This window comes from Carassius auratus, chromosome 37 (genome assembly GCF_003368295.1).
Source record: "Carassius auratus strain Wakin chromosome 37, ASM336829v1, whole genome shotgun sequence".
NCBI classification, from domain to species: Eukaryota; Metazoa; Chordata; class Actinopteri; order Cypriniformes; family Cyprinidae; genus Carassius; species Carassius auratus.
The window spans coordinates 10,638,469-10,663,501 of record NC_039279.1 but is presented as its reverse complement, the minus strand read 5'-3'; the positions used below and the strand labels follow the sequence as shown (position 1 = coordinate 10,663,501).

General features: G+C 37.0%; 2 protein-coding genes across 3 annotated transcripts; one reads left to right on the top strand and one right to left on the bottom strand.

Moving 5' to 3' along the window:
* Positions 1 to 3,295: 3,295 nt before the first annotated feature.
* Positions 3,296 to 24,928, top strand: LOC113056159 (acyl-CoA synthetase family member 2, mitochondrial-like). The gene is made up of 16 exons (XM_026222712.1): positions 3,296 to 3,594; positions 4,261 to 4,456; positions 5,308 to 5,436; positions 5,538 to 5,591; positions 7,963 to 8,081; positions 8,161 to 8,323; positions 10,259 to 10,354; positions 10,565 to 10,716; positions 11,050 to 11,141; positions 11,284 to 11,360; positions 23,036 to 23,143; positions 23,225 to 23,376; positions 23,489 to 23,630; positions 23,881 to 23,991; positions 24,317 to 24,385; positions 24,760 to 24,928. The coding sequence occupies exons 1-16, from the start codon at positions 3,485 to 3,487 to the stop codon at positions 24,808 to 24,810; spliced, it is 1,821 nt and encodes a 606-aa protein (XP_026078497.1). The 5' UTR covers positions 3,296 to 3,484; the 3' UTR covers positions 24,811 to 24,928.
* Positions 12,488 to 19,864, bottom strand: LOC113056160 (chondroadherin-like). 2 transcript variants are annotated; one of them, XM_026222713.1, is made up of 4 exons: positions 18,947 to 19,864; positions 16,054 to 16,217; positions 15,703 to 15,848; positions 12,488 to 13,566 (listed from the first exon to the last, which is right to left on the bottom strand). In XM_026222713.1, the coding sequence occupies exons 1-3, from the start codon at positions 19,730 to 19,732 to the stop codon at positions 15,707 to 15,709; spliced, it is 1,092 nt and encodes a 363-aa protein (XP_026078498.1). In that variant the 5' UTR covers positions 19,733 to 19,864; the 3' UTR covers positions 12,488 to 13,566; positions 15,703 to 15,706. The 2 variants fall into 2 exon arrangements, with proteins under 2 accessions (XP_026078498.1, XP_026078499.1); XM_026222714.1 differs by lacking the exon at positions 12,488 to 13,566 and adding an exon at positions 13,576 to 13,662.
* Positions 24,929 to 25,033: the final 105 nt, after the last annotated feature.

Sequence of the window (25,033 nt, the reverse complement as noted above, 5' to 3'; positions counted from 1 at the left end):
AAGACCATTGCAACGACTCGCAAAGAGTCTCCCTGGTGAAGATAGAATGAGAGAGTGATGGGACTGCTACTGAGATCAAAATACTTGGGAGCAGATATGAGCCAACAAATAGAAAAGAAAAAATGGAAAGAGAATCTTAAGTAATGGTAGATGAAGAATTGGAAGGTTATGAGAAGGGAAATATGGATGTAGGAAGATTTGAAGGGAAAATAGAGCAATTGGATGCAACAAATAGAATGAAAAGAGCAAAATAGAAAAGCTCAAGATTTGTGAATTGAAGAAGGAAAAGTATGTGTTATGTTTGGGGAAAATGCTGTATTTATAGAAGGGAGCATTTAATGAAGAACTGATCAAATTGAAAAGGCTAAGAATGATAGATAAAGAAAATGTTGGAAAAGATAATAAAATGTAAGACTGGTTTGATTTACAGTTAGGAACATGTGGAGCATAGTTTATAATTAAATAGGGAAAGTTTTTAGGAATGGCATTAATGACAGGATATTTACTATTTTACTGTATACTTCCTATATTGAGGTTACTAGTCAAAGCCACAGTTAAGCAAATTAAATTCAAAGATATCAAAATAATGGGAAATTGATACATAAGGTATCTAAGCTGAAGATCAACTCTTATAATCTTGTGATATTCAATGTGTGATGTGATTTGTATTTGTATGTGTATGTATTTTTATGCCTTTTATACAAAACTGTGATAACCAGGCAAATGCTGAACCATTTGCACATTCATGCTTTTAACAATGTCTACTATTAAAGAGGGGTTAGGGAGACTGGATCTTTTACTCACTCCTTGTCAAATTAGGAGAGAGATGTTTGGTCCAGTAATCCCTCAGAGTGGAATTTCATAATCTAGTCACTGGGGATAATACAATGTGACTTATTTAGTCACTAGGTAGTGTAACTAATATGACTGGATTATGGAGTAGCACTCTGGATAAGAATAATCAAATGTGAGACTTATTAAGTCTCAAAGGGGAGAATATGTGGAAGATTTTTATTGGTGGGATTTTGCTCAATCAAGTATGATCAAGATGAATCTAGTCATATATATACATACGTGTTTTATTCCATTAGAATCATATAGCCTTTGTGTGAAAGGAATGTGCCTATGTCTGCAAAAAACATCCTGACCACCACTTTTCTTTACCATAGCAAGTCTCAGGAAACATCTGGAAAAACATGCAATGGGTCTCTTCTCTTTACCATAGCGTCTCCCTAGGGAGGGATCAAAATTGCAAGCCTAAGGAAAAGTTTGACTATTTGGAAACGCCCTGTATAGGGTATATAATGAGATGCAACCTAGCATTTCGAGAGAGCTTCTTGCAACAAGCTCTCGACTTTGTTTTGCTTAAAATAAAGTCTTTTCTTCTGAGAGAAAAATCCCTGACTGAGTTTGATCCTTGGGAGAACCGGCAAAATACACCACAATACCATTCTTTATTCATGGCAGTATTTTTTGGCAGAATTATTAGAGTGCCCACTCCCCTGGTTGAAAAGCAACCCCACACATGGATGATCTCAGGATGATTAACTGTTTGAAGTGGCTTCTTTGCTGCCCTTCTTGACACCAGGCTGTTATCCAAAAGTCTTGTCCTCACTGTGTGTGCAGATGCTCTCACACCACTCTTCTGCCATTCCAAGCTCTGCACTGCTCAGGAGGAGATGGTCCTGGTGCTTGCTGGACACTCTGGAACGTCCTGAGTATCAGTTTAAAGTATCAGCTGCCAGAGTCCATGCCAGGAGTCCTGATCGCTAGACACCTATTATATACCAGCAAGCATATGTGATCAGAATTAAAACCCAGTAAGCTAAATTGCATAAACATTTTCCCATAAAGAACATGCGCATAAGGAGTGCTTAGTTGTATAGACAGTGTACTGTATGTGTGTGTGTGTGTGTGTGTGTGAGAGAGAGTGTGAGTGTGTATTACACACACACACACACACACACACAGTGGCTTAGCCATCATTTCAGAAGTAAATGAGGGGGACAGAAATGTAATGGGGATATATATATATAGCGATCCGTTCCTTTCAAAGAGCCGTTCAAAAGGCTGACCAAAAGGCTTTTGGCTCTTTTTAAATATTTAGTCAGTTTTAAGCCAGCTTGGGGGTGTCGTGGCAAAATTTAAATCAACTCTCACCAGCATAAGAGACAGACTCATTCTCAGGTATAATTAAAAAGAAAGCTTTTATTCTTTGCAAAGAAGGTCAGACAGTCATACAGCAACACTGAGTTCCTGCAGAGTGAAACCGACCCAGGAAGAGGGCAGTCCTCCACCTTATATACCTCTGCTCTTCCAAGGTTACACAGTTTCAGCAGCTGTAAATTTCCACACAAAACAAGGAACACTCTCTATGGGCTGTTTCTCACACATTTAGGACTTAGGTGACCCCCTCAGGTCATCCTCAGACATCGTCCCCCCACTATATGGCCCAATGACCCCCTCAGGTCATTCTCAGACATCTGTTTCCCCCCCCAGGTGTCACCCTTCTGAACCCACACAGTAAAGAAAAGAAAACACATGCTCATATAGGTATACAGAAGCAATGTTAAATGAATTTTTTCACCACAGGGGCATCTCAGTTTATCCTGGAAATAATCACTGGGAGGAATGATGAGGTGAGATTTGTAGTCAAATAATTAAAACTCAGATATCACACACCGATATCTGAGTTTGAATTATTCAGAAATATTGATTATTACCTAATTTTTCATGTGTGGACTATATTCCATAGGGTTGCACAAATCCCTCTGCTTAGACAGTGACATCACTATGTTGGATTTACCTTTAGTACAAAGTGTGTGTGTGTGTGTGTGTAAAGCTACCTTGAATTATGTTATTAATACAATACCTACTCACAAATAAACATCAAAAACAAAGTCAGCTGCAATGAATTTCTGTGCAAAACAGCTTTTACTACAAATAATTCCACACAAGAACATTGTTATCACACAATAACATTTTGATAGAAAACAAAAATATTTAAAGTAGATAAAATTAGAATAAATAAAATGGAAATGTCTACATACTCTACTACATACTATGGGTTTATTTTTTTCCACTGGAGTACTCACGTGAAGGATGCGTGCACAACTAATAACTAATATCATCTCACAGGTTGGCCTGCGCTGGGTGCGCCCCTCCCCCTATAACTGTTATGTCTCGCGGAGGACACGCATAGGAAAAAAGAACGGCTCCCCTCCCGCCGCGACTCGGCTCCCATCATTCATGTTTATGAGCCGTTCAAAAGAATCGGTTCGTTCGCGAACGTCACAACTCGCTGCCAAAAAGAGCGCCAACCTAGAATGATTTATCGCAATTAATTAATAACTCAGTGTCTTTATTGTGCATTTATCTTACATATGAACACACCAGATCGTGTCTAGTAACGTTACCGGTTTTCTTAAATAAAAAAATATAAACTAAGATTTTTGCAGAGTTCACCTGTTTGTAAAGGTGAAATATGTCTTCTAAGATTCTTCTGACTAATCTACGAACGACCGCAAACTTCTGCAAAACACAGCATTTTCTGCAGAGACCCTGGACTCCTTTCATAGCTTCTCGACAGAGTTGGTAAGAAATCGTAAAAAAAAATGCGTCTTTTATGATTTATTTGTCAGAAGTTGTCAAACTTTAGTCAAATTGATTTTAATCTTTTGGAATTGTGTCTCCATATTTTTAGAAATTCGAAAACAACTCCAACTATCAAAGTTAAACAACAACTATCCAACACCCTTATTACATAATTGCTGTCCTTTTGAACTTCATCGAAAGATCCTGGAAAAAACGTATCACGGATTCCACAAAAATATTAAGCAGCAATACTGTTTTCAACACTGATAATGTTTCATGTTTCCTGAGCACCAAATCAGCATATTAGAATGGTCTCTGTAGGATAATGTGAAATAGTTAGTGAGCATAATATACTTCTTTCCATGTGTCTCTGAGTTTATTTTATAAGTAGCAGCAGAAGAAATGAACTTTTATCTGTGTGCTAATTTCAACTGCGATGCCATTTTATCGCTCAAATCACAAATCATGTTGAAAATATATTTAAAAAAGACCATCTTCTTGGGTCTTTAAAGTGAGAAATAGTGCAGCTGAAATCCCTTACTTCACCTTTTCCTATCATAAACATCAGTGTTTTCAGGATGTTCACAGAACCCACTTCAATACTTGCATACAAGGATGAAAAAAAACTGTTTCTACACTCTATTTTGCTCCTCTTTTTTTTTCCAGTGCCGTTCATGTGAATAGCCCACCCAGCATCCCAACCCTGACTACCAGTTATGTTCACGGCACCTCCTCCCATTCACTGCTCTCTAGTACTGTGGACCAGTGTCTTCAGCGCTCAGTGGAGCGTCACCCTGACCGTGAAGCTTTGGTTTTTATGCAAGATAACATTCGCAAGACTTTTGCTCAGTTCTACAAAGACGTGAGTGATTTTGCATCCGTTTTGTTTTTTACAAAGGTCTGATTAGAGAAGTGAATCCTATAAGACTGGAAATACTTTCCACGGTGCTTCCCTTTTATACCCCTTGTGGGAGAAAGGTAAAGTACATGCAAAAAGTGTTGGGAATGAGAAACCTTGGCCAATTCCTAAAATAATTACAAAAGAAAATCCACACATTCTTAAGCAGCACTTTATTAATCAGACCTAAATTAGTTTTAACCACATATTCCATGTGAAATCCAGTACTTGCAGAAACATGGTGTTAAAAGAGCAATACATACCCATTTTTATCTATTTATTTTGTGTTGAGAGGGTGTTCTGTTATGTGCATGAAGCAAAATGAAAGCCAATGGAGCAATCACTGACATGATAACATGAAATGGTCAAATGTTATTTGTGGCTATTCATGACCTATCTTAAAGTCTGTGTAAAGACAATTGGGAGAATCGTTTCTAAACACATTCTAAATGTTAGAAATTTATTACTGAAAACACATTACAAAGACTGTGAACCATGTATTTACTGAATTAGACAGATAAACAGTGTTTCACTTTTTTTGTGTTCATGGATTTTTTGTGCGGGGCTGAAAAAATGTCTCTGACACTCCAGAGTCACTAAGCATTGCCCCTCCTCTAACACTATAATAAGCCAACGATACTTTTATACAATACCAAGGGTCTGATATTATTGATTTTATAAAGTGCAAATCTGCAAGATTGGGTTGACATCCTGTCATCTCACTTAATGAACATTTGCTGTATTGACCAAAAATCCAACTTACATTTGAATGTCTTCAGGGCCGGTGTAAAAATGTGGTAGTATAATGATTTCAGGTGGAACAGACTGCCGCAGGTCTACTGGCTGTTGGACTGAAGAGGGGCGATCGCTTGGGGATGTGGGGACCGAACATCTATGAGTGGGTACTTATGCAGTTTGCCACAGCTAAGGCAGGGATCATTTTGGTGAGTGCTTTTGACTTTTGTGACATTTGGTTTATCTGAGTATTACTGAGTATTATCAACAGCTGATGTCTAACCTGTTCAAGTTTGCTGTGATTTTACAGGTTTCGGTGAACCCGGCTTATCAATTGCAAGAGGTGGAATTTGCACTCAGAAAGGTAATTTACTGTTTATACATGCAGTGAAGAACAACAAACAGCGGAATGTCCAAACTTACAGGAATGTTTGGGGTTTATTTTCACTAAAACAGTGTTTGTTTTAAATGAAAGCCTGTTTAACTGTTAAAGGGGTTGTAGGATGCGATTTTCAAGATTTCCTTTCTCTTTGGAGTGCTATAAGCTCTTGGTGCATAAAGAAGATCTGTAAAGTTACAAAGACTAAGGTCTCAGATCCAAAGAGATATTCTTTATAAAAGTTAAGACTCGTCCACGCCTCTCTAAAATGGCTCGTTCTAACACGCCCCCACGTCTACATCCTTGTGTGGGAAGATTTACATAACACTGCCCAAAGTTCACTCAAAAAAAGATGGCGTAACTTTTATTCTCTCTGTTGCTGCTGGTGCCATGTCGTGGAGACGCTGTTTTTTTTTTCATTTTAAAACTACTTTGTTTGTCCTTCCAAAAGAGGACACCACTGGAAATCAGTGGTTAAGTTGTATTCACAACACTGTTCCAGAACAGTTCAACACAAATATTCAGATTCGATGTGCAACTCATTTTACGGAGGATGAGGACTATTAACAAATTTTGTGAGGAGCACACACAGATAATCAACGCGTGTCTCTTTTTATAAATTGGGATGGTTCCATATTTGCTAGGAAAGTTTAATTCGCATCATTGCCAGCAATCAATCGCGTTATGCACAAAATTATAATCAATTCAAAAGTAGTGTATTGTGCACTTTTTTTTATTTAAAAGTACTGCTATATGAACAAAAGTGTCATAACATTTGGTTTGCAAACATTTTAAACAAATAAGTGCTTTTTTACAGCAGTAATCCTTTTACATAGTAGCAGTTAATATTTCTTGTATATCTTAACTTAACATTAATGTAATTAAATTAAATATAAAACAAGCTATTTCTCACTGCCAGGACATTAATGTTTTTATAGAAAATATTTCATAGTTTGTTATAGAAAAACAAGTTATGCTCAGAATCCAGAGCCTCAGTCATAACATAACAGGCACCTTCCTATTAGAGACCCGCATGATCGCAGGACCCACCGCAGCAGAGTGCAGCGCAATGCAAGTGCAATGCTGGTGTTGGCACTACAATCATCGGCCTCATACACAACGGAGATGAGTCTGCTTGCTGACAGCAAGTTAAAGAGCTGGCTGTCTGGTGCAGTCACAACAACCTGTAGTTCAACACACTCAAAACAGTGGAGATGATCATGGACTTCAGGAAAACTACTGTACCCCCCCACCTCCCCCGCAATCCCCCCCACTCACCATCATGGACAGCACTGTGCTAGTAGTCATTCAGATTCCTGTCTACCACCATCATTCAGGACTTGAATTGGGACATTCACATAGACTCCATTGCTAAAAGGGCCCAGCAGTGGTTGTACTTCCTTCACCAACTGTGGAAATTCAACCTGCCACAGGAGCTGATGAATCCATTTTACTCGGCCATCATTTAGTCCTTCCTGTTATCATTTAGTCCATAACTGTCTGGTTTGGTTCAGCTACCAAATCAGATGTCAAGAGACTACAACTGACAGTCAGGACTGATGAGGAGATTATTAATTCCCCCTACCCAACCTCTAAAATCTTTACACCTCCAGAGTGATAAAAAGGGCTAAGAAAATTACTCTGGACCCCTTACATCCAGCCCACTCTTTTTTTGAACTGTTCAACAGCTAGAGTACGTCTACACTGGATGAGATAAAGCACCTGTTGCAAATAAATTGTGCTTTGTGTCAGTACATCATGAATAGTTTGAGGCATCAGTTTACTGTCAGAGGTTTGTCATTCATATCACACCACATCCAGTGTACATACAATTACTGTTTATAATCTGTTTTATTGGCTATAGTTGCAATGTCACACTGTGCCCATCAGGTGTAGACGCAGTGTTAATTTGAACTAAATATGTGCAACCTTTATCAGGGTTTCCCATACATTCATTTATTTGTGGCTGGCCGCCACAGTATCAAAACTGACCGCCACAAATAGATTTTCCAAAATGCTTTGACTTCATTGAATAAACATGAGCACTGCACGTTTCAAAATCAAAAACCGGCACTGGTGTTTTTATATCACTGTATTTGAGAAGGTAACCGACTGTATTTAGAACATTTTCTGATAAAGCAGAAAAAAATTGCCTGATAAAGCAGCGTTTGTGAGCACAGCACTGCTTTACAGCCGTTACCGGAGAAACCTCTATCTCTCCCGCTATTAAAGCGCCTCCTTTAATTAATTTGTATATAAATGTATATATGGGGGTGGGGAAGTGCTACCACAAATACAGTGTAAGGCTGTGGGAAACGCTGTTTATGAATGATTAACGGTTTAATGCTTCTTTTAGGTGCAGTGCAATGCAGTTGTTTGTCCAACACAATTCAAAACCCAAAGGTATGGTGACATGTTAAGGCAGCTTTGTCCGGAGATGGAGGCAACCTCTCCTGGAGGAATCAATAGCTCAAGGTACAGATGATGTAATTAAGAGAAAATATGCATAATCAATATTGAGGTCCAGAGGGTGATGGAGTAATTTTATTTTCAGACTTCCAGACTTACGCACTGTGATCATAACTGACAGTCAGCAGCCCGGAGCTTTCCATCTGAAAGATGTGATGCAGGCAGGAGGCAGCCAACACTATCAACAACTAGAAGACCTGCAGAAGAAACTTAGTTGTGGTGATCCCATAAACATTCTGTTTACTTCGGTACTCTGCTTATTGTTCATTTGTATATATGTATATAGACTACTGTGCAAAATTAATATCTGTTGAAGGGGTGGTTGATTGCAGTTTCACTTTTTTAACATTAGTTAGTGTGTAATGTTGCTGTTTTAGCATAAACAATATCTTAAAAGTTGCAACGCTGAAAGTTCAATGCAAACGGAGATATGTTTTAAAATTCTGGCAGTTTACTGCCTACAAAACGGCTGGTAAGGGACTACAACAAGCTTCTTCCCAGGTCTTTTACATTACTAACCCCTCTCTTTCTCTCTCTCTTTCTCTCTCTCTCTCTCTTTCTCATTCAGATTGTCAGATCAGCTCCAACAAACTGTTCCATTTATACACTTATTTACACAAAGCAATGAGAAGCGTTATACATGGATGCGAGTACGGTTGCTCTGCTGTATTAAAGCTTTAATCAGAATAAAACTGTATATTAAAAGCTAACAGAAGCAGTAGCATTTACAAACAAACAACGGTGTATCTAAAAGTATGCGACCACAACAAACAAATATACCATTAAGAGTAGTGCTTTCACAGGTTCTGTGCGATCCTTTTAATTAATATTCTCTGCGTCTCAATCAGGCTCAAATTGATAAGCAATATAGAGAAGGTCATTGTTTACAATAAAACTGGAGCACATTCTGAGCTTGAGAGGGGCGGGATGTTCAGATGCGCTCGAGGCAGTTTAGCGAATCACAAAACACTGAGCCAGTTGACCAATCTCAGCCCATATTATTGAGGGATGGGCTTCATAATAACGGGAAATAATCAAGGCGTTTGTAAGAGAAGGGACAGATCTGTATGGAATAAAGGTAAATTATGTGAAAAATAATGCGTAAAAAAAAACAAAGCATGAACACTTTAGACTGCACCCCATAAACGCAATCAAGCTTAAATTAAAAACAGTCAACCACTCATTTAAAAGCTGAAGTGAGCAATTTCCAATCTACTTGATTCATCAGACGGAAAAACAAAAATTATTATTTTCAAACCGTTTACCTCTAACACTCACTCTATGTAAGCTTATTTCTACTATGGAATAATAAAAGTGACAATTATGACTTTATTGTTTTATTTTGAGAAAAAGTTAAAATAATTACAAGCTTTGAAATGTATAAAAAGGAATCACCTTTACATATTTTCATTCTGTGGCAAAAACAAGCAGACTTTTTTTTTTTGCTAGTGTTTATCTCACAATGCAGACTTTGCAGTTACCTTTTTATTTGTTTATTTTATTTCATGCCGGAAACAAGTTTTCATAGACTCCGTATTCCACTGGTCAGTATAAATGAGGCCCTAAACCAACAACATTCAACCCTCTTCGGACACCTTGGCAATTGAATCGCCATTGGCTAGTAAATATATTTGTGTGTGTATGTGTATTTATGTATATATATCCACTCACTCACTCACTCTCTCTCTTTCTCTCTCTCTCTGTATGTGTGAGAGAAAGTGACGGTGATTTGTGGACCTTCACACTAGAGTTTACGGTACATTAAATACAGGTGCGCTGCGTATCCATTGAGATGAACTGAGAAATATCACACAGATCGCTTGACGGAGAGTGAAAACTCTGAAGCGCTCAATCATAGTGTTTGCGAGTGAAAATATATCTGTGCTAAACTTATACGTAGCCTCAAACTCGCACACTGGCGAGTAAAATCTAAGAATTTATTAGCCATTGGCTAATATTAGATATATCATTTATTCGCCAGAATGAAGATTTAGTCGCATATGCGAGTAATTCACTCGCAGTGTAGAGGGTTGCCATTGGTTGACCTAATATTGCTGTGTTAGGCTGGTTGGGACAAGCAGAGCAATGTTTTGAGCCTCAGTGTTTTACAAACACAGCAAAGTGAATGCAGTAAATGCTACACTATAAAAGTATAATTTAGTTTTGGTCTTTATGATTCTTAGGGAACAACTGGAACACCCAAAGGAGCCACTCTGTCTCATCACAACATTGTGAACAATGTTTACTTCCTCGGCATGCGTATAGGCTTCAACTGGAAGGTGGGTACAATTCAGTGGAATAAGTGTTTTTCTTTAAAATGTTCTTTGGTCCAGAATCTGCCTGAAAACTGGTTTTAAAATGATGTCTGTTCCTCCAGTTTATAGTTTAGCATACTGATTTTGCTAAAAATCTTTTGTTTAAATAAATCTCTATACATCTTCCTTTACAGTAGATGAATTGTGTGTTATTTGACCTTATTCTTCTTACAGAATAACGTGCGAATCTGCTTGCCGGTGCCATTGTATCACTGTTTTGGCTCAGTGGGTGGCGGTATGGTCATGGCTGTGCATGGCTCCACAGTGGTTTTCCCATCCACCGGGTATGATGGACATGCCAACCTGGTGGCGATAGAGAAAGAGAAGTATGTTGTCATTACTTATTTTAATTCATTTATTTTAAATAACCCTCTGATGCATTAATTATGAGAGAACATTTTGATGTATTGCGAAAGAGTTGCACATCTGTCCTTTGCAATAGAAGCTATTGCAAAATCTTCCAAAGCTACTTGGTTCTGCTTTCCTCAGCCATATTGAATTTAAGTTGTTGTAAATAAAACACAGGGACATTTAAAGGGGACAGTCATGTAGAACTTATGTAAGAATCAAATATCATGTAGTGTACATAATGCGTAACTGGAAAACATCTGAGCTGTGTTTATTTAATCCAATTGGCACCAAATTCACTGTTTACCCAGGTGTACATATGTATACGGCACCCCTACAATGTTAATTGACATGCTTAGTCAACCTGACCTGGCCAAGATTGATTTTTCATCAATTGAGGGTGGTAAGTCAATCATTCTTTTCTTTAAATCTACTGTTAAATGGAAGTTGTGATAGACTGCATTAATATTAAAGGTTTTTATGAGCAATCGGAGTACATCCCTACACTTTCATCAGTATTCTGCTAAGATTCTCTGTTTTGTCAGGTCTTGTTGCGGGGTCTTCTTGTCCACCTGAGGTCATCCGTAAGGTCATCAATGCCACGGGTGCTAAGGAAATGCTGGTAAGTAATTACACATAATAAAACGTTGAAAAAAATCAAGCCGTTTATAATTGTGTGTAAACTGCATGTCGGTATCACTAGAGGGAGACAGAGAATATAATATATAAACATATAATATCATATAAAAGCCACTTATAGACCAGCTCTGTACATGTCTTTTCTGTTCTAAGAAAATATATGTGTCGTCTTTTAATTCCCTCTCCATTCTCGCTTTTAAAATTCCCCTTATATTTGTATGAAAACAGCTTGGTATTTGTACAAATGTTTGGGGTCATATTTTTAAATGTTTTTAAAAGAACATGAAATGTAATTCGTTCCTGTGATGGTAAACAGTCATCAGTGTCACGTTATCCTTCAGAAATCATTCTAATATGCCGAATGTTTTCTTTGCACTCAGGCATACAGGATTCTATAATGATTAAAACTTTCAAAAGAACAGCATTTATTTGAAAAATTATGTTTTTAAGCAATATAGAACTGTACTGTCATGTTTGATCAGTTGAATTCATCCTTGCTGAATAAATTAAGTTCTTAAAAAATCTTACTGACTCCAAACCTTTTGGAAGGTATTGAATTAATAACTGTTCTCCTTTTAAAAAAGAGCATTGTTAAAGCATAGTTCAACAGAAAATTAAAATGTACAGTAGGTGTCATGTATTCACTCTCATGTTGTTCCAAACTGTAGGACTTTCTATCTCTGAGGTGCCTTCCTCCATAAAATGATGCTTTAAAGCCCATAAAAGAACCATACAAGTAGTCCATTTTATTTTTTCTATAACTAAAGTTTTCTTTAGCCATGTAATAGCTTTGTGTGAGGAGAAAACTAAAATTTAGGATGAAGAATATAGTTATTCCTTACAACATTCCACTTTATAAAAAGGAGAGCATCTTGGACATTCTGTTATGAATCACTCATTTTATTTCCCACAAAAGAAAAAAAGTTTTAAGTTTTAAGGATGAGTAAATGATGACAGAATTTTTGGGTGAACTATACCTTTAAGAACCAGATATGGAGAAGGTAGCCAGATCTATTAGAATCTATTAGTACTATTGTTTTTCAAAGAACATATTGCACAATTTTAGGGCATGCAGTTTTTATTCTCTAAAGAAACCATTACTATAGTGATGCTTTGTATGTCTTTTATTGAGCATGAGTACATAACAGTAACAAACTGAAAACATTAGACTGGAGAACCTCCATTTGTCTCAATTTCGTAAATACTCTTCTTGTGGCACCACCATCATTTGTGTAATTTCTTAATTTTGATTGGTCAGTCAAAGAATTCTTAATAGCTAATCTGTATATTCATCCTTTCTAGATTTATTGTGTGATAATGACTAGCTGTGTTATTCCCTCCATAGTCTTTACATTATCCCATTTACCATTTTCATGGCTATAAGGAGTCCATGTTTTCCTGGCCTGTGTTGCGTTTTACATTGGTCAGAGATGTAAAGAAGAGGTCAGGTCAGGTCACATCTTGAATGTGTCAGCTTTAGTCACGGTCAAGGCTTGTTCTGTTTTACAAAGCCCAGAAATTCCTTGCAGGATGCTGTGAGATGTTTAAAGCTAGGGATGAACTCACTATATTAAAAGAGGATCCTCATAAAGAGCTCGGTTGTGATTATAACTCTTTGGTTATATAATTTTAAGTGCTTCTACCCTGGGAGTGTGCTGTATATATATATATACATTTCTATTTGTCAAAACAAAACAAAACTAAACATACAATCTTGAGGTGTTTGATGAATTATCTGTGCACAATTTTCTATGTAAATGCTAATCAATGCAAAAATATTAGACCAATTCTCATTTATGGAGAAGAGTCCTGATTTTTACTGTGGTGTAGAAACTAGTTCTGTGATGATGTTAGATTTATTACCAGGTTTTTTAATTCGCAAATACATTACAATAACAATGAACACTGAGAGTTTGAACCATGGTTTGCGGTGTACATGTTTGTGAAAACTCTCTTTGCAAACACACACAGTTGCTCCGTCAGGGTGTTTGTCAATGTCTCTGAACACATATTTATAAAATAACATTTATTCATGTTATTTAGTATGTATTGAGTCAGCGCATCTATATGTCAAACAAAAAAATGAGTGAAAGAGGAAATGGACAGTCCCAATGTAGCAGTCTGCATTGCTTTTTCTTTTCTGCACATTGAAGTCCCAACATCTGGACAGGCCTCTTCTCCCTGTCCTCCTGCGGGAACATACAAATAAGATCGCCACGTTCAGTTTTGGACATCTGATGCTCTTCACATAGTGCCAAAGCCAAAATTGAAATCCACAAACAAACCTTAAAAGACAAAAAGACCAGGAGGAACATGAAGGATAGGTTGGAATGACATAACAGACTGTATTTTACCACAAGGCAGTGGCGCGAACCCATATCCTGACAACAATTATAGTATTACCATAAACTCTTTCATGTTGGAAGAGGTAAAAACACTTACGGTTAGCATTAACCTCGTGATTCTCTGTGTGCAAATATGCAACTTCAATTTCTCACAGAAGTTACTCAAAGTAAGCTCATTAATAGAGAGGTACTGTATGACCACCAATGACTAAACTGGTGTCTTGGAACCAAGTTTCTCCACTCCCAAATCAATTGGATTACTATACAAACCTGTGCATAAATAATTTCATAACCATTTACTGTTGTTTATTGCATCCGCAGTGGTCTCGAGCAGTGAATCTCATGAGTATCTCCTGATGAAAGGGTCTTTTATAGAGATTATGGGAGAGCAGTGGTTTCTTGCTCCATTCATCACAGAGAACCCTTATTTACAGTAACCTTCTTTCTTCTTCCTAATTTATTTACATTTGCAAATTTTGTGGAAAGAGACTAGTTGTCATACTGAGGTCTGTGATTAATGTCTCATTTTTATGATCATAGCTGGAGCTGTAATTATGTGGTCTCATTTACAAGACCTCTGTGGACCACATAAACTTTATATGTGTCTGGATATTAGACATCCATTTAGGGTGTGAGTCTCGAACCTGGAAGACTTGTAATGTTTAGTAGCTGGTTTTTGTAATTGACTGCTGGTCTCCAGTTTAACTAACAAAATTATTTTCGACATTAACTTTGACATTAATAACCCGTTTAATCCCACCGGTCACAAAAGTGATGCAAAAAAGCTTTTCATTTATAAAGCTCTAAAAACCTTACTGACTGATTTTTAGTGCACTTCCTGCAAATATGGAGAAAATAAAGGGTCTCAATTAAATATGTGCAGTTTCACATTATTAGTGCAAATTGTCACATGACCAGAGCAGCTTATTTCCTGTTCACACCTTGAGAAAGATGATGGCTGCATCAAAGCCCCAAAACTAAAGTCTAGAAAAGTCTCTTGACATAAATATATGATAAAGATTTTTGGTACACGTGATCTAGTATTAATATATGCATTCACATATATTTAGTTTTGTTGAGTGTGGTCACAATAGTGACCAGTGGAATGACCGTGAACTTAGGTATATAATAGAAATCCTTTTGCAGTTGTTAGTGAAAGTGGCAATAAATGCAATAAAGTTGCAATGACAAAATATTGCAGTGAATTAATAATTCAAAAATGTACAATAATGTTGTTGTAATACTAAAGCATTAATATAAACATTTGATGTTATATTTTACAAAAAACAAACCATTTTGAATTGCTATGTTGGTGATTTGTTGTTACATTTTTTTTTTTTTTTTTTATCTCAGTGTTCCTATCAATGTTGCATATGTTTTTCTTTTATGCATTGTAGTAACCCTAGAATGTGATCAAACAGTTTAAAATAGCTGGTATTTTTCACATATTTTTCCAAAAACAAAATGAAAAATAATAATCATTGATTATTTCAAAGGGTTACTAATGACACATCATTTGGATATTTTCATGTCTGGGAAAAATTTGTTATTAAACAGGTTACTTTATCACTTTCTTGCAAATACTTTTCATTCATTCTACATTTTATTCATAGTTTTACAATATTAGAATAATATTGTGTTTTAGAACAGTGGGTTTCAACCTTTTGGACTCCAAGTCTCTTTTGTCCAAGACAATATTCAAAGGTCAAGGTCATGTGTTCGATTCACATGAAAAGCAAGAACTGATAAAATGTCTACCTTGAGTGCAATGTAAGCTGCTTTGGATAAAAGCAAAATGCATAAATGTAAATGTAAAGTTTGCAGAGGCTTTTTAGTAGGCCCTGGCGTCCTGTTTATGAACCACTGTTCTAGAGATCATTAAGGTTGACATTTATATTTAATGTCATTTGTAATGTTTTCACTTTTAAGGTTTGTATTTAGATTCTAAATTGTGCGAGTGGAATTAACAGGGCTGCTCACCAACTCAAAGCCGTGCTCCCTTCCTGGGCTTCTTTGTCTTTGCCTTGCAGCGTTTGAAAGCAGTGCTGTCTCTTATTTGCTTTCCTTTCTGGCTTCCAGGAGAGGCACAAACTGCATCAGGGCGATGGCGGCTAGTATCCATCCATCTGTACAAGCAAATCAATTATGAACCATTAAAGCTAATGTCAGCTCTTTCATAAACATGAATTAGGAAAGTAAATAAGTTGGATTTTGATTTCATGTCGACTTGAATGAAACCATGAAGTAAAAATGAAAAGCATAATTTCTTTTTATAGACCACATCAAACTTAAAGCCAGTTATGTTTGAAGTGATGTTTTGTCATCTCTTACTTTTTGAGGTTTGCTAACTGGCAGGTGCAGCTCCAGGGGTTGTTAAACAGAGTGATGTTCTGGAGGGTTTTGAACTCAAGGCTGCTTGGCAGTGATTTTAGCTTGTTGTTCTCAAGGTGCAGAGATCTGAGGGCCGTCACTCCCTCAAAGGCAGCATTGGAGAACTTGATGGGTAGAAATGACAGATACACAATACAGTTGTTTATCATATATGCAGTTGATTGCACATTACAACTCACTGCTTTTTAAAGTATTCTAACAGTTAGCTTTCAAAGTCACTCTTAATATCTAAAGGAGACCTGTGAATGCTGGACTGAGGCCTTTTTTTCCACATGAAAGGCCTCTCTCATGCTGTCCTTTTTGCTAGGGCTTATGTAAACCTGTCCGCACCTTCCTTCCAGCCCTCCATCAAACTTCATAAGCGTATGCAGGACTGCTAAAAGCTTCACCCAGGTGTTAGATGTACTAGTCTGCATGGTGTCTGCTTTATAGGAAGACCACGATCGAGGAGCTTAGAAAGATTACACATAGTGTGTGGGTGTGTTATTGAAGCGAAGAAAAGATGCATTTATTAAAGCAACGTTTTGGAAATTTCCACTCAGAAGGCAAGAGACGTGGACGTAATTTGAGGCGATGGAGGTCGGATCAGTTCCAGCATGGAAGGGTTGTTTTCACTTTTTCATCGGCCTGTTCTTCTGCCAGAAATGTCTGAATTGGGCTGAATTGTACATTCAGGTTAGGCATCTACAGCCTAAAATACCTCTCTTCATGGGACACGGAACACCCTGTCACTATTTACCTGTCTGCTAACCCTTGCTGACCTGTTTACATGGTGCACCAAGTGAGAGGAAAAAACTTGGGTCTCAAAATAAGTTTCTTTTTTAAGCAAATAGACCCTAAAATATCCACACGTGAGGGGAGAGTGGTTATTTTTTCCTTTTTCTGTCATACAAACAACACTGACCAACTGCTTGGCGCCGATGCTTGTTGATGTGTTTTTACACATTTGTGTATATAGAAATAATAAAAAAGGATTATTCATTTTAAATATTAATAATAATATAAATAATAAAATAATACTGTATATAATGGGTTTCTTATATAAAGAAAGCTCAATTGGTAGATCAAGCGCAAGGTTGGGGATTCGATTCCCTGGAAACACATGATAGGTAAAAATTGAAAGCCTGAATGCACTATAAGTCGCTTTGGATAAAAGCGTCTGCTAAATGCATGAATAAAGGTTTCATGAGCCTTCAAAATGGTCTCTCAGTTTGATTCACTAGGCTACACAATAATGGGCAAGACTACTGATCTGACAGTTGTCCAGAAGACAATCATTGACACCAATTACAAGGAGGGTAAACCACAAACATTCATTGCCAAAGAAGCCGGCTGTTCACCGAGTGCTGTATCCAAGCATGTTAACAGAAAGTTGAGTGGAAGGAAAAAGTGTGGAAGAAAAAGCTGTACAACCAACCGAGAGAACCACCGTCTTATGAGGATTGTCAAGCAAAGTAGATTCCAAGAATTTGAGTGAACTTCACAAGGAATGGACTGATGCTGGGGTCAAGGCATACAGACGTGTCAAGGAATTTGGCTACAGTTTTTGTATTCCTCTTGTTAAGCCACTCAATCAGAGGTGTCTTACCTGGGCTAGGGAGAAGAAGAACTGGACTGTTGCCCAGTGGTCCTCTTTTCAGATGAGAGTAAGTTTTGTATATCATTTGGAAACTAAGGTGCTGGAGTCTGGAGGAAGGGTGGAGAAGCTCATAGCCCAAGTTACTTGTAGCCCAGTGTTAAGTTTCCACAGTCTGTGATGATTTGGGGTGCAATGTCATTTTCTGGTGTAGGTCTATTGTGATTTTTGAAAACCAAAGTCACTGCACCCGTTTACCAAAATTTTTTGGAGCACTTAATGCTTCCTTCTGCTGACCAGCTTGATCAGTTTGTGATGGTGGAGGTGATCAGTTTGTGGCACTGCTGACCAGCTGGTCCATACCACCTCAGCAGTGCCACAAACTGATCACCTCCATGCCATGCCGAATTGAGTCAGTAATTAAAGTGAAAGGAGCTCCTACCAAGTATTGAGAACATGCACAGTAAATGACATACTTTCCAGAAGGCCAACAATTCTCTAAAAATGTTTTGAAAGTTATGACGTATTCTAATTTGTTGAAATAGTAAATTGGTGGGTTTTTGTTAAATGTGAGCCAAAATCATCACAATTAAAAGAACCAAAGACTTAAACTACTTAAGTCTGTGTGCACTGAATTTACTTAATGCACGAGTTTCACAATTTGAGTTGAATTACTGAAATAAATGAACTTTTCAATGACATTCTAATTTACTGAGATACACACGCTGTGTACATCATGGGATTTTAAGGGTTATTTCCATGATAGTTTGCACTGGTATCAGTCCATGAAGTAAGTCAGATCAAAGACAAGGAGATGATAAATTAATCCCTTAAACACTTCCATTAGCCATATAGTGTTCCAGAGGGAAATATCCTGCTGGAATAACACACGTGCATCCTGATATAAAGCACATGTGACCTTTTTAAAGCCTAAAAGTATGAAGGGAATGGATCAGGAGGATCTTATTGAAACAAAATAGGTGAAAGTCTCCAGGATATGGATATCACTGGTGGCTGATATCACTACTCTGGTGGAGTTGCAGTATGTCAGTATGACCAGCTCTAATGGTATGTAAAGTTTGTGTGCCAATGCTGAGCTTCCCGAAAACCAAATACAAGCATGCATTTATTTCAGCACAACATCAGAGGCCAGCATTATGGGGTGAACATTTAATCAGAGTCTTGATTCTCATGTCTTATTCTACATTTTTAGCGTTTAATCCACAAAAACACTGCTGCAGTGTGTCACAGACTCACCTTCTCCAGGCTCATGTCATTTAGATGGAGCTTCTCCATATAGCGGCCAAAGCTCCGGAAAGCGTGGTCAGGGATGACGCTGAGAGGGTTTTTGGACAGGTTGAGTTCCTCCACCACTCGCAGCTTGCTCATAGCCAGGAGAGGGTATGTGGACAGCTTGTTGTGGTCCAGAGTTAGAATGGCCAGGTTCTCCACTTCATCAAAAGAACCTTGCTGTATGGAGCTCAACTCGTTGCCACTCATGTAAAGCCATCGGAGATCACTAGTACCATTGAAAGTACCAGCCTGCAGCTCTCCAAGCTTGTTGTTGTTGAGCTGCAGGATAAAGAGGTTGATCATGGGAGAAAAGATTCCCTTCGGAAGACTTGTAATTTGGTTACCATCCAAGTAGAGATAGGTCAGTTCGGTTAGGTCCTCAAAAGCACCTGGCTTGATGGTGCTGATCTCATTGTTAGACAAGTAGAGGTAGATGAGTTTCTTCAGTCCTTTGAAAGCCTGACTGGAGATCTCTCGGATCTGACAGTGCTGTAGGTGCAGAGAAACTAGCCCCTTCATCTCACTGAAGCCCCCGGTTGGCAGATTTCCAAGGTTGTTGCGTTGCATGTTTAGAAGACGGGTGGCCTCAGATATGGGGGGGATCTTCTTCAGTCCAACGTTGTCACAGATAACATGTTGCAGGTCCCCATGGCAGTGGCACTGGCTTGGGCATTGAGTTGGTGCACCAAACACAAGGAGGATGCAAACCTGTAGACACAATAGCACCAGTGGAAAGCTGAAACTGTACATGATGACACTGGATGCTGTATGGCTGTTGGTCTTCTTTGTTCTTTGGTCAACTCTTGCAGCAGGAACATATACATTCAGCAAAAGTGGTCCACACACCCTCAGAGTAAAGAGAGGGAGTGTGTGAGAGCTGGAGTTGAGCTCGAGAGAGAGAGAGAGAGAGAGAGAGGGTGTGAGTCAGAGGAAAGGAGGGAAGAAAGCTGAAGAAATGGGTGTTTATAATAATTTCTGTTTTTATTGAGAGTTCTGCTCTTAATGTTACATAGCCATTGCAGAATATGCAAGATAGTTATATAAAAATACAAAAGAATTTAAGTTGAAGTAGTGCTTATAATATAGTTCTGCTAATAACTTTACGTAGCCATTGCAGAAGCTGCGAGACAGTTGTAAAAAATACATGTGAAATATATTTTATTGCTTATAATACAGTTCTGCTCTTAACATTAAATAGCAATGCAGAATCCCCAAGATATTTATTCAAACTAATTTAAAATATTTAGTTATTAAAGTAATGCTTATAATGTAGTTCTGCTCTTAACTGTGTAGCCATTGCAGAATTTGTAAGATATTTATAAAAAATAAATGTAAATGTTTTTTTATTTATTGTTTATAATACAGTTTGCACACTTCACTTCATATTTATATACACATACACTTATTTATCTAACACACATACTTAGTGTACACTTAGATTTTGCACATAATATACCTGTACATATATAAATGCTTTTTGTAATATACCTGCCTACAATTGTCAATTTGTATATTGTCATTCCTTACCTACTTTTTATTCTTTTATTATGTGTTTTATGTTCTGTCGCTGTCATTCTGTTGTACTGTGGAGCTTCTATCACGAAAACAAATTCCTCGTGTCTGTAAACATACCTGGCAATAAAGCTCATTCTGATTCTGATTCTGATAATTCACTAATATTACCTTCCACTCAAGAACCACAACGACTAGATCTTGAAAATCATTTAAAAGATCAGACTCATACAATTCTTTCGTTCTATTTTTTTAATCCTTCATATGTAGATGCATTGAAATGTTTCTGTCTGTTTCTGATATGTGAGATGTTTCTATGTGAGATCTATTCTATAAGTTCTGATTGTTTCTATTTTAAGGAAAAATCTTTTTTGTCTTTCCACCTTTAAAATACATGAAAGGATCTCATTACATGTTCAGTACAAACAAGTTCAGAGGTGTGAAATGTGATTGTATTTTTATTTTTAGTCTCTCGTTTCATAGGCTAATTTGTGCACAGCCAAATCTCATGAGGTTAAGGTGAGACTGTGTGTCGTGCCAGACATTCCCATTGTTTTTAGTCAGCAGAAGGAGGAAAGGCAGCCACTCCTGTGTGGTGGGCCGTTTTATAACATATAATCACCAGCAGATGTTTGGCGGTATCACATCACATCACAATGGAAGTGGAGGTTTTACTTTTGTCTACAGTGGAGCATTTCATGGAGTAGATAGGTGCATTGCTCTGCATAAATGTCTTGTTTAATTTCAATTATGTCCAGTATTAAAGAAAAAAACGTAAAAGAAAATAAAGTGTACTGTGGAATCACCTAGTATTTTTTTCCACATGCTTCAGTAAACTTCATCACAGTGGCCAACTGAGGTTGGATTATGTATAACGATTGTCATATCCTTGTTCCTTTTTGGTTCAAAGACCTGATAGTCCTCAGATCTGTTTATGAGTGCCTGAGGTTTGTTTCTCAGGTTAAGCGGAATCTAGTGTTTGCTTAACAAATTTAACATTTTATCGGCAAAGTGTAGCCTATCTCTTGGTATTTTCAAGTCCACATTCACACTAGATTGTGCAAATGCTGCTCAGCAAGTAGCTGGTGTTTGGCTAGTAGTAGTTTTCGTGGTGAGCAAAGTTTAATATCTGATATTTGACACTGAAATCATGGTTATTAAAGATGATGCATACCGTTTTTTATTTACTTATTGAGTTCAAATGCTCATGACTCACTTAAAAATGTTCCAAACAAACATTATAAATGTCTGGCACATCACACAGTCTCACCTCAACAGCTGGCAGCACTTGTAATTCAGTTTGGTAAGCATAAATTGACATCCTGTGCCATGATGAGGTTATGTCTCTGTGAAGGCACTGTGATGAATTGTTTCCAGTGCACATTATCTACTTCGATTTTTAGAAGATTTGTTTTAGCCTGAAGCGATAATGTAAAGCGAGAGAACAACAGCTGGTGTGCCAGTTCTCAGGTGCGCGCCACATACCTCACCTGCCTCCCAGGCCTGGCCCATTCAGCTGATTCAGCTGTCTGCTTGCCATTAGGCTAGTTTGCGATTTTTTTTTTTAGCAAAAGGCCTTTACCACATTCGGCTGTGCAAAACGAGTAATATAAGCACACTGAATGAAATTCAGTTTAATTGCATAGAAATCAGAGGTTAGTTCCACAAAACCTAACATATACAGTGGAATCCAAAATTTTGGGTTGTAAAATACATTTTAATCATGAAATTTTTTTTTAAAATAAAGACATTTTATGATATTTCAGATTCTGTACTTTTTAAAGGTAAAATTTGTTTTATCAAGCAAGGTGAGGGGTGGGGGGATTTAAATGTATCAATTTAATATAATTATTTACACTTGATTTATATTACTTTATCAATTCAGTATCATAATAATAAATTATGATAATAAAATATATTTTTTAATAAAAACAATATAATGTAATTTATTCATATAAAAGTACATTCTGTTTTAAAAATCCTAAACTGAAGTATTTTATTAAAAGAAACATTTTATATAAATGATCAATTCAGTATGATTTATTTTAAATATAAATTAAACCTAATATAACAAATGAATAAAATATAATAAAATAAATCATATGAAACATTTATGTATTATAAAATATTAACAATTACACTTTTAATGCTACTTTGAAGCATTTTCATTAGTGTAATCAGAAATATTTAATATGAAATGATCAATTCAATATTTTTATTATAAATTTTTTTAAACCTAACAAATTAGTAAAACATAATAATAAAATACATTATAAAAAAAAAATATATATATATATATATATATGTGTGTGTGTGTGTGTGTGTGTGTGTGTGTGTGTGTGTGTGTGTGTGTGTGTGTGTGTGTGTGTGTGTGTGTGTGAGTGTGTGTGTGTGTGTTTCACAAATGCTGAATAGAAGCATTTTCATTAGTGTTATTTTTACCCTAGTGTAGGTTTTAGACATTCTACCAAAATGATGAATTAGGCACTAAGTTGAAAGTTTGTTTGTGCTATCTGGTGAAGAGCTGCAATCTCGTTTCAGATTTTGTATGGCACAACTGAAAACAGCCCTGGGACATTCTGTGGCTTTCCGTTTGACAGCATGGGGCGAAAGACAGAGACTGCTGGATGTATTTGTCCCCACACTGAGGTTCATTTTGTACACATTACTAGATAAAGATGTTCTGCGTATTTATAGTTGTAGCACACTGAAAGGTTGTTTCTCCATTAGGCAAAAGTAGTGAACCCTACTACAGGAGAGATCGTACCTCTGGGTGCTCAAGGAGAGCTGATGATCAGGGGATACTGTGTGATGCTGGAATACTGGAAAGATGATGAAAAGACCAAGGAGAGCATCACAAAAGACCGCTGGTACAAGACTGGGTAAGTGCATTGGAATTTTCCCCTCTCTTACTAGATATAAACATTGTTAATATTCAAGATTTGTTCCAAATGGTCCTCAATGAAAATGAGTCTGTTCTGTGATCTGATACAGAGACATTGCCAGTTTGGATGGGTACGGGTACTGCAAAATAGGAGGACGCATCAAGGACTTAGTTATCCGAGGAGGAGAAAATATCTACCCTGCTGAAATCGAACAGTTTCTGCACACACACCCTAAAATTCAAGAAGTACAGGTAAACGATGTTAACCAGAGACATTTGTGTACCCTTAGCACTTGATAATTCTCATAAACTATTCCTTTAACCTCCAATTCATGTTAAAAAAAGAAATATGGTCTACACTACACTGCAAAAATGATTATCTAATAGTATCTAATCATACAACAAAATAAAAGATATTAATACTTGTTTTCAGAAGAAGACAAAATCCAAAATCCATTTTTGCAGTGTAAAAAAGCATGTTCTCTCTATGTTTTCCAAAAAGGTGATTGGAGTGAAGGATGAGAGAATGGGGGAGGAAGTTTGTGCTTGCATTAGGCTCAAGACTGGTCAGGAATGCACTGCAGAAGAGATCAAGGCCTACTGCAAAGGAAAGGTCAGAATATCTGTGTCAAACAGGGTTATTAGAGTAAACTAAAACCATAAAAAAACATTGTCCTTACTTTTACTTTCATTAAGTTTACCTTGACTTACTAAAATAACTAAAACTGATGTAAAAATTCATAAATATTATAAAATAAACTAACACAAATGACAAAAACATTTAAAAAAATTCTACAAGCTTGACTAAATATATATGTATATATTAATAAAAGCTAGACTAGTATCTCAGAGATACTTAAATAACAATGGTGTCATTGGTTCACCAGCACATGTACAGCATGCAGCTGCCATTTAAATACTACTTTTGTTTTTCGCAGATTTCTCATTACAAGGTGCCACGCTATGTGACATTTGTTCAGGGATATCCTCTGACTGTCACAGGCAAGGTAAGTGATATGAGACAGTATGAAATAGTGATAAATATATCAACAATTCTGATGATTCGTTTAGTCCAGAGGTAGTCATGTTCTGAATGAATCTCTCTTTACTTTGTCACCATTCCTCACTCTATCTCTGTTGGGTACATCATGTTACATTCAAAGAAAATGTTCAAATGGTGTTTTCTTGGGTGGATTCACATTAGTTTCTAGACAGAAGAAATTCAAGCAATTTCCCCGTCTGCATGAAACCCACTGAAGTGGTTTCAGACATTCGAGGTCTAGTGTGACACCTTTGCTTTTAAAGGCTTGTGGTTTGCCATGGACAGATTGAACGCTTCAAAAGCACTACTACGACTGTTTCTTTTCTTCATCTCTCTCAGATCCAGAAGTACACACTGCGTGAGCAGATGGAAAAACAGCTTGGACTGTGATCGCTAAAGCACCTGTGGTATTTTTTTTTAACATTTACAAGCAGGATATCGACCTCTGGACTTTATGAGTTACTCGAATTTCATTGTTTAACAAACCATGTTTAGCATTAAATGTTATGTTTTATAGATTGTTGATTATACCCTGTTATGTTACCATACTATTTCTAAAAAGCTACCGGGGGCATTTCTTTTCTTAATTATTTTTATTTTGTTCTTAATTGTA

Coding starts and splice junctions, on each gene's coding strand:
- LOC113056159 (XM_026222712.1), top strand. CDS start 3,485: ATGTCTTCTAAGATTCTTCTGACTAATCTACGAACGACCGCAAACTTC. Junction 23,631..23,880: donor CTAAAATTCAAGAAGTACAG/GTAAACGATGTT, acceptor TTTTCCAAAAAG/GTGATTGGAGTGAAGGATGA. Junction 24,386..24,759: donor CTCTGACTGTCACAGGCAAG/GTAAGTGATATG, acceptor CATCTCTCTCAG/ATCCAGAAGTACACACTGCG.
- LOC113056160 (XM_026222713.1), bottom strand. CDS start 19,732: ATGTACAGTTTCAGCTTTCCACTGGTGCTATTGTGTCTACAGGTTTGC. Junction 16,218..18,946: donor ATGACATGAGCCTGGAGAAG/GTGAGTCTGTGA, acceptor CTACCCATCAAG/TTCTCCAATGCTGCCTTTGA. Junction 15,849..16,053: donor CAGTTAGCAAACCTCAAAAA/GTAAGAGATGAC, acceptor TTGCTTGTACAG/ATGGATGGATACTAGCCGCC.